General features: G+C 39.0%; 1 protein-coding gene across 3 annotated transcripts in view; it reads left to right on the top strand.

The window, feature by feature from the left end:
- Positions 1 to 332: 332 nt before the first annotated feature.
- SLC41A2 (solute carrier family 41 member 2) overlaps positions 333 to 15,172 on the top strand; it is a 59,081-nt gene continuing 44,241 nt past the window's right edge. For 2 of the 3 annotated variants that reach the window (XM_067308602.1, XM_067308593.1), the window contains exons 1-3: positions 333 to 439; positions 8,861 to 9,602; positions 12,628 to 12,735. In XM_067308602.1, the coding sequence (XP_067164703.1) occupies positions 9,048 to 9,602; positions 12,628 to 12,735 (663 nt within the window). In that variant the 5' untranslated portion in view covers positions 333 to 439; positions 8,861 to 9,047. Of the gene's footprint in view, positions 440 to 8,860; positions 9,603 to 9,762; positions 9,801 to 12,627; positions 12,736 to 15,172 lie in introns of those variants that run through there. The other variant, XM_013948030.2, reaches the window with a different exon arrangement.

Genomic DNA, 15,172 nt, shown 5'->3' with positions numbered 1-15,172 from the left:
CCCACCCCCTGCCCGCGGCCCTCCTCTCTCTCCGCACGCCCCCGCGCCGAGGAACAGCGGAAAGGGGCCCCCGCCATGGCGGCGGGGCGGGGGGCTCCGCGGCCACCGCCCTCCCCCCCGCGCCCCCCGCCAACGGCGCGGGGTGACGGTTGGCCGCGGCTCGCGTGGCTCGGCCCCTCCCCCGCGCGCTCCCTCGCCCGCTGCCGGGTCAGAGGAGCCGGTGGCGGCGGCGGCTGCTGCGCATCACGGGCCACATCATCGCGGGGGCTGCCCGCCCTCGAGCGGCTTCCGCGCCTGCTCAGTGGCGGCGGCGCTCACCTAGCCCCGGAGCTGTCACCGCCGCCGGGTTGGTCCCTCCCTGCCCGGGGCCGGCGGCCGCCCTCCCCGCAGCGATGGAGCGGGACCGCGGGCAGCTGCCGCCGCTGTCGCCCTTGCCCAGGTGAGGGGAAGGGTCAGCCCAAAGGGGCGCTGGGGAGGGGGGAACAGGAGGGGGGCCGGGGCAGGCGCTACGTAAGGGCAGCCAGCGACCTGCCAGCCCGGGGGAAGGGAGGCGGCGGGGGGCCCTCGGGCGGCGGCGAGCTGGAAAGTTTCTTCGCAAGTCGAGGAGCTGAGAGGCGCCGCGCCCTCCCCCCTCTCTCCCGGGAGAAACGCGCCGACCCCACCCCAAATACGAGCGGGTGCGTAAGGCCTCCGAGATATACGGCACCCTCCGTCCTCCTTAAATGGACGGCGCCCACTGAGGCGCCGAACGGCCGGTATATACGGTAGGGCTCGCCCCCTCCCCGAAAGAAGGCGCGGCGCCTCACTTTTCTCCGGGGGGGGGGTGGGGGGGCGTGAGGGGCGCATACTTCCGTATATACGGTACTGCCCCCCAACCCTTTTCCATTTCCTGTGTTCTTGCTGCACCCCACCTGAGTGCAGGAGGGCATCTCCTCCCTCCACGCCTTTTTCCCTGTACCAGTGGCCGTGAGACCCAGCCAGACAGCCTCTCTCTGTTACTTCCTTTCATCCGCATCGTACTCCTGGCAGGCATCTCCTCCCGAACTAGTGCAGGCTCTTACTTTGCCGGTTTTGCTGTCCTGCTCAAGTGTCCTGCATCCTGCCTACTGATGCTGAAAGATGTAATGACACCTGCATCCTGATACCCTGCTCTCTTCAAATCCCGGTAGCTGTTTTCATCAAGTGCATATAATCATGCACTGCTCCAGATAGTCTGGACAATGATTCTTTTGGGTTTCTCTATACAAGACCTGCCCAACATTTCCAGTGACTCTCACTTCTTAGCACTCTCCGTATCAGTGTATATTTACGTTTCTATTCCCACCTTCACACCTATAAAAATATGCCATAATCTACCACCACAGATGCAGGTGCCGGAAAAATATGGGACCCTTACCTGTACAAAATACATGGGGACTTGAGAACTATCATCTTTTTTGTTTACAAGCCCTGTAATTAATGTGTTGTTCTCTTTCCTTACTTTCCTGCCAAAACATAAGTGCTTTTTGTGATTTACTCTGTTTTAGTTTCTACTCTGTCATTAATTCTCAGTTAAGTTCAAGTAGTACCTCCATCTCTTTCTTTAATTTCAGTGAACTTTATCACAGCTCCCCCATCCTGTCCAGGATGCAATCATGTAGTCCTTCTTTACTCATAATAGATCCTAGATTATAGAATACAGTACATTAGCCAGGCTCTGATAAGTGGAGCATACAAAATTGAATTATTGTTTAATCTTAATGTCAGGAACAAAACATAAAAAATACAGGACAAAAGTCTGCTTGTATATCTCTACTTGGTAGAGTCCTGCCAACCTTTAGCAGGCACCCTAAATTATCCTCACTTTTCCAGTTCAGTTCACTTCCTATAACTGGCTGCACAGTTTGAGGCAATGTGTCCTTTTAGATCTAGATTTTTTTTTCCCCTGTCAGTTTGTAAACTTTTTGAACATACTTGTAGGAATGCTGAAGCAATATTATGTATGAATTATTATATTCTATTTCTTCCTGTGTTTTACCTAACTTTATTGAAGCACAGACCAGATGTGCCCTTTTTTGAAATTTTCAGAAAGTCTATACAGTGTTCTACTCAGACTTACTGATTGTAAAGCCTTAACGTACAGGAAGTGAATTTCCCATCCAGCATTCTACAAGAGTACTATGTAGTTTCATACATATATATAAAAAATCTAAGGTATATCAAACATTGTAAATAAAGTTTAGAATATTGTGAATAACTTTTAAACAAAAGCTACCAGGATATAAACCTACTGGAGTTTGCAGATGTTATGATTTATTATGGGTACATATATTTTTACCTGTTATGTTGCAACATAATACTTTCACTTCTTTGTTTCTGGGTAAGCATTGCTTTCTGATCCTCTTTCAGAATGGAGTTCTTACACTACAGCTCTGTGATTACTTTGAGCCAAATTAAGTGCAGGTTACCCCTGAATGAACAATTCCGTTCTCTCTTTCATCTCTTTTGTATATTTCCACTTGTTCCCTTGTGCTTGCATTAACATTTGGCTGTAAGATGTGCTGATCCAGCTGAAAATCGACCCAGAAAAAAAAAAAGTTAAAAGAACAAAATCTAGCCCCTAAAACCAATCAAACAAAAAGTAATTTTCAGCTGTATCTGTTCCCTCACTTGGCTTGCTCAGTGGCCAGACAAATGATTAATGCTGTTGAAAAGATGAGAATAGGTGGCAATACCTGTTTTGGCAGTCCCTACTTCTGTTGACTTAAAGTGATTGTGAAACTGTGACCAAAATACTACAGTATGACTTGTAGACTCTTCAGAAGGAAAAATAGCAATGTATTTTTTTTTCAAATACTGCAGTATCCCCAAAAAAGCAATGTGAAGTCTTTATACTAGTGCCTGAGTTAATAAGCAATTCATTCTCAGTTGGTGGTGACAATAGAAACCTTTAGGCGGTATCCCAAATAGTACAGTTAGGATTCATCCTGGTAAGTATTTATTGATTACTTGATCTAGAGGACTGCATGCATTGTCTTTTATATTTCAAACTTTCACACCTGCTTTTGATGGGCTAGGTATGATCTGCCAGGTAGTTTCTAAATTGGCATTCCGTTTGGGTGATTTTACAACCTGACCACATTTCACAGCCTTGTCACCCCATTTTGGCCTGTATTTTGGTCTCTTCTAATTGAGTTGCCTTAAAAGTGTAGAGGCAAACCAAGCCTTTTTCTGACAGCTATTTTTCCTTTCCTTAGGGCCAAAATCAAAAGCTGCCATGTTCAGGAAGTGGAATGCAATAGTCTAAAACTTGTCTGAAAATTGAGCCTGAGGCTAGTTGCTCTTGTGTTTTACTTATATTCAAGAAGGCATTTGGAGGTTGTTTCATCTATTTTTTTTCTCTTATTAGTCTTTCCTTTTGTTTCTTTTACTGTTGATTTAACCCTACAACTGCCATACAATAAACACCCCTTTAACCAGTTTACTGCGCAATATTTAAGAAATGGTGTGTAATAGCCATATATTTGCCTCGCAAACAACATTTATTAACTTCCAGCATGTTTTCCAGTCTTTAATACCAAACATTAAGCATCTGCTACAAATAATCTTAGCCCCATGCACCACCTTAGACTCTGGTTTCAACAAAGTGGCTAATGATAATATAGTCTGTTTATTACTCTCTATATATGCTGAGGTGATCTGATACAGCTTTCACTTTCTACTGCTATGTTTACAAGGATTTAGCAATTTAAAGATTAGCCGTAGCTGTAAATGGATGTCAGTGTATTACTGGGAACTTGTATTATACAAGACAGTTATAACAGTGGAGATGAGGCCCTGCAGAGCCCTCTATTATCTGTGTAAATCTTATTATGAACTTAAAAAAACTCCCAAAACCTCACATCCCAAACTTCACAGAATCACAGGGTTGTTGAGGCTGGAATGGACCTCTAAAAATTGTCTAGTGCAACCCCCCTTGCTCAGAGCAGGGTCAACCTTGCCCTACGAGGTTGCTCTACAAGGCTGGAAACTCTGCAAGCTGTCTGGGCAACCTGTTCCAGTGTTCGACTAGCCTCACAGTAAAAAAAAAACCCTTTTCTCACACAAAAATGGAATCACCAGTGTTTGAATTTGTGCCCGTTGACTTTTGTCCTCTTGCTGTGTACCACTGAGAAGTCTGGCTCTGTCTTTTTTACTCCCCCAAATCAGGTATTTATACATGTATAAATGATATATGTGTATAAGATCCCCCTGACCCTTCTCTTCTCCAGGCTAAACAGCCCCAGCTCTCATCCTCTCCTCACTCTCCTCATATGACAGATGCTCCAATTCCTTAATCATCTTCATGGCCCTTCACTGGACTCACTCCAGTAAATCCATGTCTCTCTTGTACTGGGGAGCCCAGAACTAGACACAGGTGTGGCCTCACTGGGGCTGAGTGGAGGAGAAGGATCACGTCCCTCGACTTGCTGGCCACGCTCCTCCCAGTGCAGTCCCAGATGCCACTGGCCTTCTTTGCTGTGAGGGCACATTGCTGACTCTTGCTTGACTTGGTGTCCACCAGGACCCCCAGAGCCTTTTCTGCAAAGCTGCTTGCCAGCTGGTTGGCCCCCAGGCTGCGCTGGTATGTGGTTATTCCTCCCCAGGTGCAGGACTGTGCATTTCCCTGTGCTGAACTTTATGAAGTTCCTGTTAGCCAGTTTCTCCAGCCTATTGAGGTCCCCCTGAATGGCAGCACAACCACTGGATGTAACCTACTTATTATGAGAGTCTTTAGACATGGATATGACCATTTCATTATAATTATCCCTGTGATTTTGGTTCTACACTGAGCAGATGTAAAAGGCCTATAAAGGGAAAAGAATCATATATGAAATATCCGGTAACTGTTAAAGGTGTCACAGAAGACTATTTAAAATACATAATCAGCACCCTCCATGCTACTTAAATATGGTGATTTAAGTATACATTTCAGCAACAGTGGCATCTTTCCTGAATTAATAAATGCCATTTACAAACATGTCCAAAATTATGAAAGTCTAACCCTGTTTAAATCAATAGCAAAATTCCTGTTGTTGTACATGTGATTAGGATTTTGCCTGCTCTGAAGAGGAGTATATAACGTAAATGTGAAAATGAACAAAACTAGACCCTCTTGAGTTTTCTCCACAAGAAATAATCTCTATTAATGGGAAAAAAAATTTTGCTATATGGAAAAGCACTAGAAATAGTAAAAACAGCATACACTGGCTGTCATCAAAAGAAAGGCCCTTTTCAAGACTGATATAGAACTGTCAAAGTACTTATATGTTTATTAAGGCAAAGTATTAAAGCTCAGTATTTCATTAATGTTTCATATCATTTTCCTGAAAATCCCTTTCCAAGGATATTCTCTTGATTGTTCTTGTACTGAGGTGTTTCTCAGACAGGCATATGTAAGTTGTGTTTTATTGTATACCACATAGAAGTGCAATATAGAGATCAAATATAAAAATGGAAGCTTATTATTATTTTAAATGATTACCTATAATAAAAGTTTGCAACTTCTAGGAAAAGTGGAGTTTGACTATGGCGTAAATAGATTTGCATCCTGTGAAAGCCCCCAGTATTATTTAAAAGGTGTTATCTTTTGTTAGCCAAACTCTGAAAGAGATCAGAAAATTAATTTTCCTAGACTTAGATTTTAATAAATCTTTGTTTTAGCCTGTCATAATGTTGACTCTACAAAAAGTTTCATACACTACGGCTGTCCATTCATCCCCTTCCCTTTTTTTTGATGGTACCTAAAAGAGCATGGCCATTTAATTACTAATTGTTTTCACATTTAAAAGAAATTATCAGCAGTCCACTCACCAGACAATCATATTTAGCTGTAGAATCCAGTCCCTTAATCCTGCTAATGCTAGATATTCTTTAAACCGTATGTCTGTTCCATGCTCTTGAGAATCGAATCCCAAGTATGTCTGGAGCAGTGTGGGCAATTCATTTGGATAATCATATTATTTGAAGAGTGTTTTTGCTGCCCCTTCCTGAACAGTTACATTTTCATTGTCGTGTTCATCTTCCTCAGATGCATCAAGATCAGTCAAGTCAATCAAATGTGAGGAATGGAAAAATGTGATAATGGTCAGATGTTCAGCCTCATAGCTGAAGTGTCTGAGATTTTCTGAAGTAACTCCCCATTTCCAAAAGTCAGCATCTCTTCCAGTTAGCTGGTTATCCTGCTTCTGCCTGTCCATTCTCCATAAGTATACTGTTTCTGTGTGTATTTTTTGTAATTGCTGCAGGTATTCCCTAATCAAATATATTAACTCTTAAGGGGAAAATTGGTTTGTTATCAGTCAAATTGCAAAGTGTCTCACTTTTCAAGAATATGTCCTCAGCAAATAGCGGGTATGGCTGTATTTGCTATTTGTGCATGTTTGTGGGACTGAGAGAGAGAGATGTGAACAATACACGTTAATTGTTATGTGGAATGGAATGAATGAAGGAAAGGAAGAAGCTATTAAATGTAGGTACTTAGGAAGCAATAAAGAAGTGCGAATCATATTCATAGTCTGGACATAACTCATTATTTTGCATGTAGGAAGAAAGACAAGATGTCCTTTCATATTCACATATAATGTGCTGGATGTGGTAAATTTGAGGCTGCTTCCTGGCTTCTCAGAGGAACTTTGTCTCTCTCTCTTCCTCTTTTTAGTACTCCACCTTACTCTGTAACCTCCTGATTATAAGGCAAGAACCAGATTCACTTGCCTCTTCCTTCCGCAGAAGCTGGGGATGGGATTTCTGAGATTTATACTTCCTACCTGTGCTCTATTTTTAATACAGAAATAGAGACTTCTTTCATATGAGTTACTCCAGTAGTGCTTGCTTCTTTTGGTGCCTGTATCTTTTCTAGACAGCGCAATAAAATTGAAATTGTTCTTGTCAGTGATGAAGCTTCTGAAGGAATTCTTAACCCGGAGATCATTCTGCTCCTTAGATGGTTTGCTGCTTTGTATAGGTGCAAACAAAACCTAAAGCTACAGCAGTATCATCATCCATTGACTCAGAATAGAATTATTGCATCAGATGACATTTGGAAGATTGTTGGAATAGGTTTTTGAAAATGAATAGTTACTTTCACAAAGGTTCACAGTTACCTTCCCTGTGCATGCTCTAAAGATGTAATTACTCTTTACTGTATAGTATATTTTTCAGTTCGTCTTCTTAAGTTCTCATTTTTCAGCATTTATCATTTGCTCACTTATGTGTTCCACATCTTTCTGGTAGGAAAAACATAAATGGCAGTCATCCAAACTGCTTTGTACTATTTCTTTTCAGCTGTTAGCCATCCAGGCTGGCCTCCTTCCCCTTTTGTAACTTTTGCTAGTTGACTGAATCATTTTTCTGTCCCTCTTGTTTTTTTTTCTTTTAGTGTTATTTCTGTTTATTAACACTTTCTCATACTAAATGAAACTACAATCTCCCCAAAAGATTTATTTCTTTAAAAAATAAATATAAAGTATAAAATTTCAAGGAGAAAAAAACCCGTGTGGTTTTAAGATATGGATGATTAACCCAAATATTTTTGGCCAAAGTTCCAGAACAGTGAATAATTTCCATGAGTCACCAGTCTAGTACTCCAGTGATATGGTTGGAAGACATATTGGAGAAACCACAATGAGAGCCAGACTCTGCCTCGTTAAAGCTAGTGGAAAATTTCCTCAATGTATTTCACCGGGAGTGAAACAAAATCCTTCATTTGTTACTCCCCCATCCCTTCCTGAAAAAAAAAAAGGACCACCTGAATGGTGAGGCTGCTGTGGGTCTTGGTAAGTGTCTTTCATCGAGGGGTCTTTTACACTGTAATCCCACATCCTGTTATTTAATTCTGTTGTAAAGTTTCTCTAATCTGGATGCATCCAGTGGTCAAGTGAAACTCACTTGGCTAAAGTGATCCAAAATGTTTCCTTCTGCAAACTTCATAGCCAGTGTGCCACTTTGCATCTTCATAAATCAGCTGGCAACCTGCAGCACACTCAGCTATACTGTTCTTGAAATCTTTATTTTCCTCAGCTTCCCATGATCCTCTCTTCTGCTTATATTCCTCTTAATTCTTCTGTAATGTTCTTTGCTGTTGTCACAAAAGTTGGTAGAAGGTTGCTGGTTTAATACCTCTGTTTATCTTTTTCTATGTGCCGTATCTTTTCTTTTACTTAGACAATACATTCTTCAGGCCAGGAAAGAACAAAACTGCACCTTCTTGTTCTCTCATTCTGTTTTTGGGAGGGGTCAGGAACTATCAACACATAAGGCCTTTCCCACCCAGTAATGCTTTTAGGCTTACCACCTATGATAGTGTTTTGAAAGTTTTTCTTTTTTCCTTACCTGTGCCCCACATTCATGCCATTAGCATAGGGTCCAAGGAATAATAGTGGCTCCACAGTGCATTGAGTGGGTTCACCTTGTCTGTGCCTTTGCACTTTCTCCAGATATTTTTCTCTGGGGACTTTCTGGCAGCCAGGACCTACTGCCTTCAAGGCCGCTGGAAATCTAGGACTACACACACTGCCTGATGATGTTGGCTTTCTAGGCTTTCCAGGCCTTAAGAAGGCAAAAGTTAGGGTGTCACTGTATTCGCTTACAGTCCACATTGCTGTCTCTTTTACTCACTGGAGAGCATGTGGGTTTGAGAAGCTTCCTCATGCACCAGCTTTTCCTTTTTCCTTTCCATTTCTTCCAAGTCAGGGAGTTAAATGTTGGAGTAGATTTGCATTTCTACAAACACTTGCATTGAAAAGGTGTCAGGTGACCTGAGAATTTAGACTAGTATTTTGTGTCTTCTGTATAGAGTTAAAATATTTTAAAGCTTGAATATATCCTTTTTTTTTTTCAGATCCAGCCTTACTTATGGAATTGTTCAAGATCTGAGATCAATGAAAAAATCTTTTTGCATGCAAAAAAGGATCATTTTGGTTTATCCATTTTAAAATCGAGTGTGACACTTGATGATTCATCTACAGGATTTCTTTGTTGACGTCTGAGGAACAAAGTGCTTTTCCAACCTATACTTCTGTAACACTATGACTAACTGTAAAGGCAGATCTACCATTACCAAAACAAATAGCAAAGTTCATGACAGAGAAAGTTTTGTTAATTGGACCATAAATCTTAATACAATTCAGTCTGATAAATTTTTGAACCTGCTTTTAAGTATGGTTCCTGTTGTTTACCAGATAAACCAGGATGAAAGACACAAAAAAGTGAGTGGTGTCTGGCAAGGTGGATTACAGCCAACAGGACACAATTTTAATGTTAGATCTGATCAGCACATGGAGTACCATCACTTCTCAGAACCCACTTTTCATGGTAGTAATGGACACAGCCCATCTAGCTGTAGCCCTAAATACGATGATTTTAACAGTTATAATTACTGTGATGGAATGGACGCTTCAGAAACAGATGCCATGTTGCAGGAAGATAACTTATCTAGTGACAGTAATGAAGATATGATTGTGGAAGGAAGCAGAAAACAACCCAAAGAATCTAGTAGTATTATGGCATTACAGATACTTGTACCTTTTTTGCTAGCAGGATTTGGAACTGTTTCCGCTGGCATGGTTTTGGATATTGTGCAGGTTGGTATTTGCTTTGGAAGGTGGGTTTTTTAACAGGTGATCTATGGGTTTTTCAGTTCTAATGCATGATATTGCAGATGTTTGCTATATTAAACCATAATTATATCTATGTATGTTTCTACTATTATGAATTCCTCCTTTTCCCCAGACTTCTTTTAAAACAGTTCCAGAATTTCATTGGGAGTTACTTGATTCTAGGTAAGTGTTGTCGCTTAGTCATAATAAACTGGTGAATAAACTTACCTCTTGCTTTAAATAAAGATAAAAATCTAGTAATAAAAGTAAGTTGGTTCAAAATTCTGTTGACATTAATAAATGTATACATAGTTAAGTGGACGTTGCAATAAACTGTGATGTCACAATACATATGTGTTTAAAAATTGAGAAGAATTTATTGTATTACCTCTTCTACTTGTGTACCTCATATCTCTGCAGTATCTGAGAACATGTGTAGAAACGGTCCGTAATAATACATATGGTATATAAAAGTGTGCATTCCATTCATATGCTATATGAAATTCATATGAAGTGATTTAGAGTTTTTTAGAGTGTTCAGGTATGTTTAAGTGACTTTTTAATGTAATATTAAGTATACTGAACACTCAGAATTACAAACATCAGTGCTGTGAACAGGGATAGAAAGCCACTTCCACCTTGAAATATAATTATGGTAGGTCCATTCAGGCCAGATTATCTTGATTTGTGGTAGCAAACTTAACTGATAGTTATTCAGGGTTAAGATAAAATAGAACTTTCTCTGAATTATAAGAGTTATATTTAATAATATTTTAAAACACTGTTTCAGAGTATTATATGACTAAGACCTTATGGTTATGGAGTGTTTTTAGGACTGGTTCCTTGCTTAATTCGGTTGCACATAGCAATCATTTCAATGGAATTACAGTAACAGTTGCTTATGAAATAATTCTTTGTGTAGTGATGTTTAAAGAAAATTGAGGTAACAGTTAAGAAAGGTTTATTGGACTAGCTTACTTTCTTGCATTCTGTCTGCTTTCTAAAGGCTATATTTACTTTTATTTCCTACCTAGTTTCTATTTTTTTCAGAACCAGAAATTCTTTATAATTATAAACCTAATAGGTTCTCTCTTCCTGTGTGAGTAGATACACAAAGTATTCAAACATATGTGAAATAACCACACTGTTCATATTGGAAAGACTGTAAAGGAATTTATTTGGGCTTTTATGTTTTGTTTCATTCTGTTTTAGGTGTTTTTAGATGCACTTTAAAATTTTAGAATGTTCATTTAAAGACGAGTAAAAGGTTTGTCACTCAAAATCTTGAGAGAGTTAAGAAAACTTTAACTTAATCAATTATAACTAAGAGACACACATCAGAAAAAGGAAAATAAAAAATGGCATGCACATTTTCCCACTTCTGTATATATTCACTGTTACATATCAATTTTATGCTTTCTGCACAGATTTTACCAGTCTTATGCTTTGTTCAGATGCTTTGCTCATGTTCATTAATATATGATTTACTTCATGATATAGCTTAATGATCAGCCAAAAGAGGCAATTGTGCCCACTATTGGCTTCCAACCCAGTCTTTCACCTTGCACTTCTTCCCTTAAGGGAACATAATTGTTTGTGTAGCTGGTTTTGTTGAACTGGATTGAAAAAATTTTTTTTTCTGGATTAATTTTAATCTCAATTGGTTTCCCAGTCCAGCTCACCATGCATGAGAAAGGTTGTGACACTGGGGCAAAAATAAATAACGAGAGTCAGTAATAGCTTTTTGCACCTTAATATTGCCATTAAACTATGATGTCAATAAAGTGAGGTTTTAAAATATGACAGAACATGTTTTGAGAATGAAAATTTAAACAAGACAAAGTATTTTAAGCTTGAATTTTTACAAACCATTTCATGGCTATTCTTTCACAGTAGTAAAAATATATGTAATTACAAATATAGTGTATTCTCAGATTCTCTTTACATTTGAGAATTGAATTAGTTTTTTGTTAAAATCATTTTTTAAATTGGTGCAAATCCCTGAATACAAAGACAATTTATATTACAATTTTGTTAGTTTAGTTAAAGTTGATAAATGAATACCACTTAAATACATGGATTGACAGACAGTTAATGCAGCACAGCATTTCTGTTCTGAGGGCTCAGAATTGCTCACATAATAAAATTATGGGAGATTTTGTCTTGGTTTGCTTTATAAAGTCTGGGATTTACAAAATGGTACTCTTCTAAATTTCACAATATTTTTGTAAGCAAATCCAAAACCTTTTATAAGTAAAAGAGATAAGAGCAGAGTTACGGACTTTGACCGTTTGACAACTTATTACTTGCTGTTTTTATATGAAGTTTCCAGACAGCTGGGAGGGAAGACAGGAAAATATTTTTGTAAATTAACAGCAGAATTCAAAAGCAAGTATAGCGCCTGGCACTATTTTAAAGTCATGAAAAAGACTTCAAGTTAATGACATCTTTTTGAACTACGTTTGCTGTAATAACAAGTTATAATTTCCTGCTAGTATAAAGAGAAATGTTATTAAATTTCATATTAGTTTCTAATTATTGCTTTGATGTACTGGTAGTGTAATTTAAGTGGTTGAAATTAACTTAGCATATGCACAATATAAACAGAAATTACATGCATTAAACTGCAATATTAAAAATTAGCCTCCCTTTTCAGAGAGAGTAAGAAATAATTATTGATTAACCAGGAAAAATAAAATTTTCAAATGACTTTTACTTAGTCTTTATCTAAAAGATGAGAAGAAAGTGCAGTAGCAGAGCCATATTCATTTAGGAACTTTTTTTTATGTTACTTTGGGTATTCTGATTTTTAGAGTCGTAATATACAGTCATAATTGTCTTTTATCTAGACAGATAACAGTTCTTTCTTTAAAGTTTTCTAGGTCTAATATTAAAAGATTGTTTCTCATAGAGAGTTAGGTTATGAGTTACAGAATTTTAGGCATTGCTTTAAGGATGGTCTAAAGAGAATTTTTCAATTGAATTTTTCCCCTCTGTATCCATTAAATAGCACTGGGATGTGTTCAAGAATGTTACTGAAGTTTTTATCCTAGTTCCTGCACTTCTTGGTCTCAAGGGAAATTTAGAAATGACCTTGGCATCCAGACTGTCAACTGCTGTAAGTAACTTTCTTCTTCCCTTACCCCTTCAGATATGTTGTAAATATTTCAAAAGTGAAACAAATCTTTGGAACAGAAATGTTTTATACTTACAACTTAATTTGGCTATTAGAAAAGCTCTTTAAATTTGTTATTAAATTGGCAAAGCTAAAAAGGCAACCCTGTTCCAATCTTCACACCCCAGACTTTTATCTTCTTCCATCTCCTCTGAATCATCCTTCACAGCCGGTTGAGTAGATTTTTGAGATTTACCTTTATATTCTGTAAGCTTGACTGGTCTCTTTGGCCTTGATGGGGTTTGAATAGGCTACTGTGTAAAGTTTAAATACATTTTTCAAAAGACCACTTGTGTGGCACCAAAATAAAGCATTGCTCACATTGCTACTCTAGACCTTTGTTGATCAAACCGTGAGAAACTTTTTTTAAACTTTTTAGTTAAGCAGTTTTTTTTTTTTGTGCCTACACTGTAATTTAGCATAAGTAGTTCTTTTCTATGTCTTTTTTTGTATGTCTTTGTCATAGTTCTTTTTTGTGTCTCAAGGGATGTTCCATTCCTTCATTTTTCCAGCCTAAGAAACCAGATTACCTTCGCCTGTGTATTTTTTCTGTGTGAATAACTATCATGAATAGAATGCTCCACTAACTTGGCTAAACTATTTCTGGTACCTGAGCTATCTTGGGTATCTCTGTAACACACTGCATTTCTCCTTTGTAAGATAAGCTTTCCATTCCCTGGGGGGGGCAGGGGGCTTTCTCTATCTATTCCTGCTTGAATGAATTTTTCTGGAAAAATGATTGGTAAAGGTGTATATAATTCCAGATGAGACCTCACTATGAGTTTATAAAATAACTCTTCCCTGTTTCTCTTGAATATAGCTCCCTTGAAACATTCTAGGATTATATTTACTTCTGTTCCTAGGAGCATCACTTTTAGACCTCATAGTCACTTGGTGATCAATTATGGAGTCCTAGTATTTCTCCTTTTGTGTTATTTCCAGCTGTCACTTCCATCTTCTGACAGAAATACTAATAGTCCGTAAGCACATGACCTCTGACGTGCCTTCTACTGTTGAATTTCATCTGGTTTCATTGCTGTAATCCTCAAGGTCATCTAGTTTCTGTATGATTTTACAATTCTTTGTATTGACAAGGCCTCCCAGCTTTGTGTCATTAGTAAATTTCATTACCATATTATGTTGAATTATTGCCCAAATACACACTGTGATGGACATAACCTTAGCATTCCTGTGAAGGTCTCCTTGTGTCGTGCCCATTATAGAAACTGATGGATTTTCCCCCATACCCTTTCTTTCATACATATGGATAGGCATGCTTTGTTGCGTCTTCATCAGTAGCAGACTTAGCTAATCAGTCACGTTTTCTGCTTGATTTTAATGTTCTTAATTTTGGGGTTTTTTTTATTGTTTCTTAACAGTAATTTGCATTTAAACCTTACTGCCTTTACTGTCAGGCATGAACATTTTTATCTTCTACCTTGCAGGTTTTTTTGTGTTGACTTGCCACTTAATTTGTTCACATGTTACACAGCTCCTTGCCTGATTATTCAAAGTATTTGTATTGCCTCGTGAAGAATAAACCCAAGGAAGTCCAGTATCTGCCAGTGCCGTAGTGAAGGTGTGACAAAAGAGGATCAGAATGAGCTCCCCTAGTTCTGCTTCAGATAATGTGATCTTTAATGCTTCAGGCTCAATTGCAGCTCAAGCAAAAGGATTAGACCTTTTCAGATTATGATTCCAGCACCTCTTCTCTGAGCCAATCATTGCCTGATTTTCCCATCCTCAGCAATACCCTCTCATCTGTGAGCCACATAGCTCTCCAGGGACATCTGTAAAATATAGACCCTTTTTCTGCACTGAGAGTTCTGACTCCAGTTCATATTATCTCTCAATTGTTGCCAAAAGTCAAGGAGTTGCCCCCCGCCCTCCCAAGGAAAATTGATAGAGGAGGTTCCACAGCACTGCCTGCATGTTCAGTGGTTAACTGAAGTTGATACCCTCAGGTTCAGGCCACTTCCCCCCAAACCAGAATGGCATGCTTGAAAGTATCCCATTAACTGTGTGATAACATGGCTTGCAGATGTCTTGAATGTGATTTTTCAGTACCAGTTTGGACATTTGAATGCCAGACTCCTACCAGACTCAAACAACAGAATACAGTCAGACTGATGAAGTGCTTTAATCTTTGCTTCTTGTCTGTTACTTTCACCAGTTTATTCATCATATTTACCCTCAAGCAGGAAGAGCATCCTTTCTGGGACAGCATCCTTCTGGGACAGTTTACCTTTTGCCACTACTTTATTTCCATGAAATTACCTTGTTGAGTCAAAATGCTTTGCTGCTTTTGTTGTATAACTACCTTTTCCTTGTTTTTCTGGTTTTCACTGATTTTGCCGAATGCTTCTGTTAGACCTTGTGC

The sequence above is a fragment of the Apteryx mantelli genome, chromosome 1 (assembly GCF_036417845.1).
Source record: "Apteryx mantelli isolate bAptMan1 chromosome 1, bAptMan1.hap1, whole genome shotgun sequence".
Lineage (NCBI taxonomy): Eukaryota > Metazoa > Chordata > Aves > Apterygiformes > Apterygidae > Apteryx > Apteryx mantelli.
Note: the sequence above shows the minus strand (reverse complement) of the source record. Positions and strands in the feature narration are given on the sequence as shown.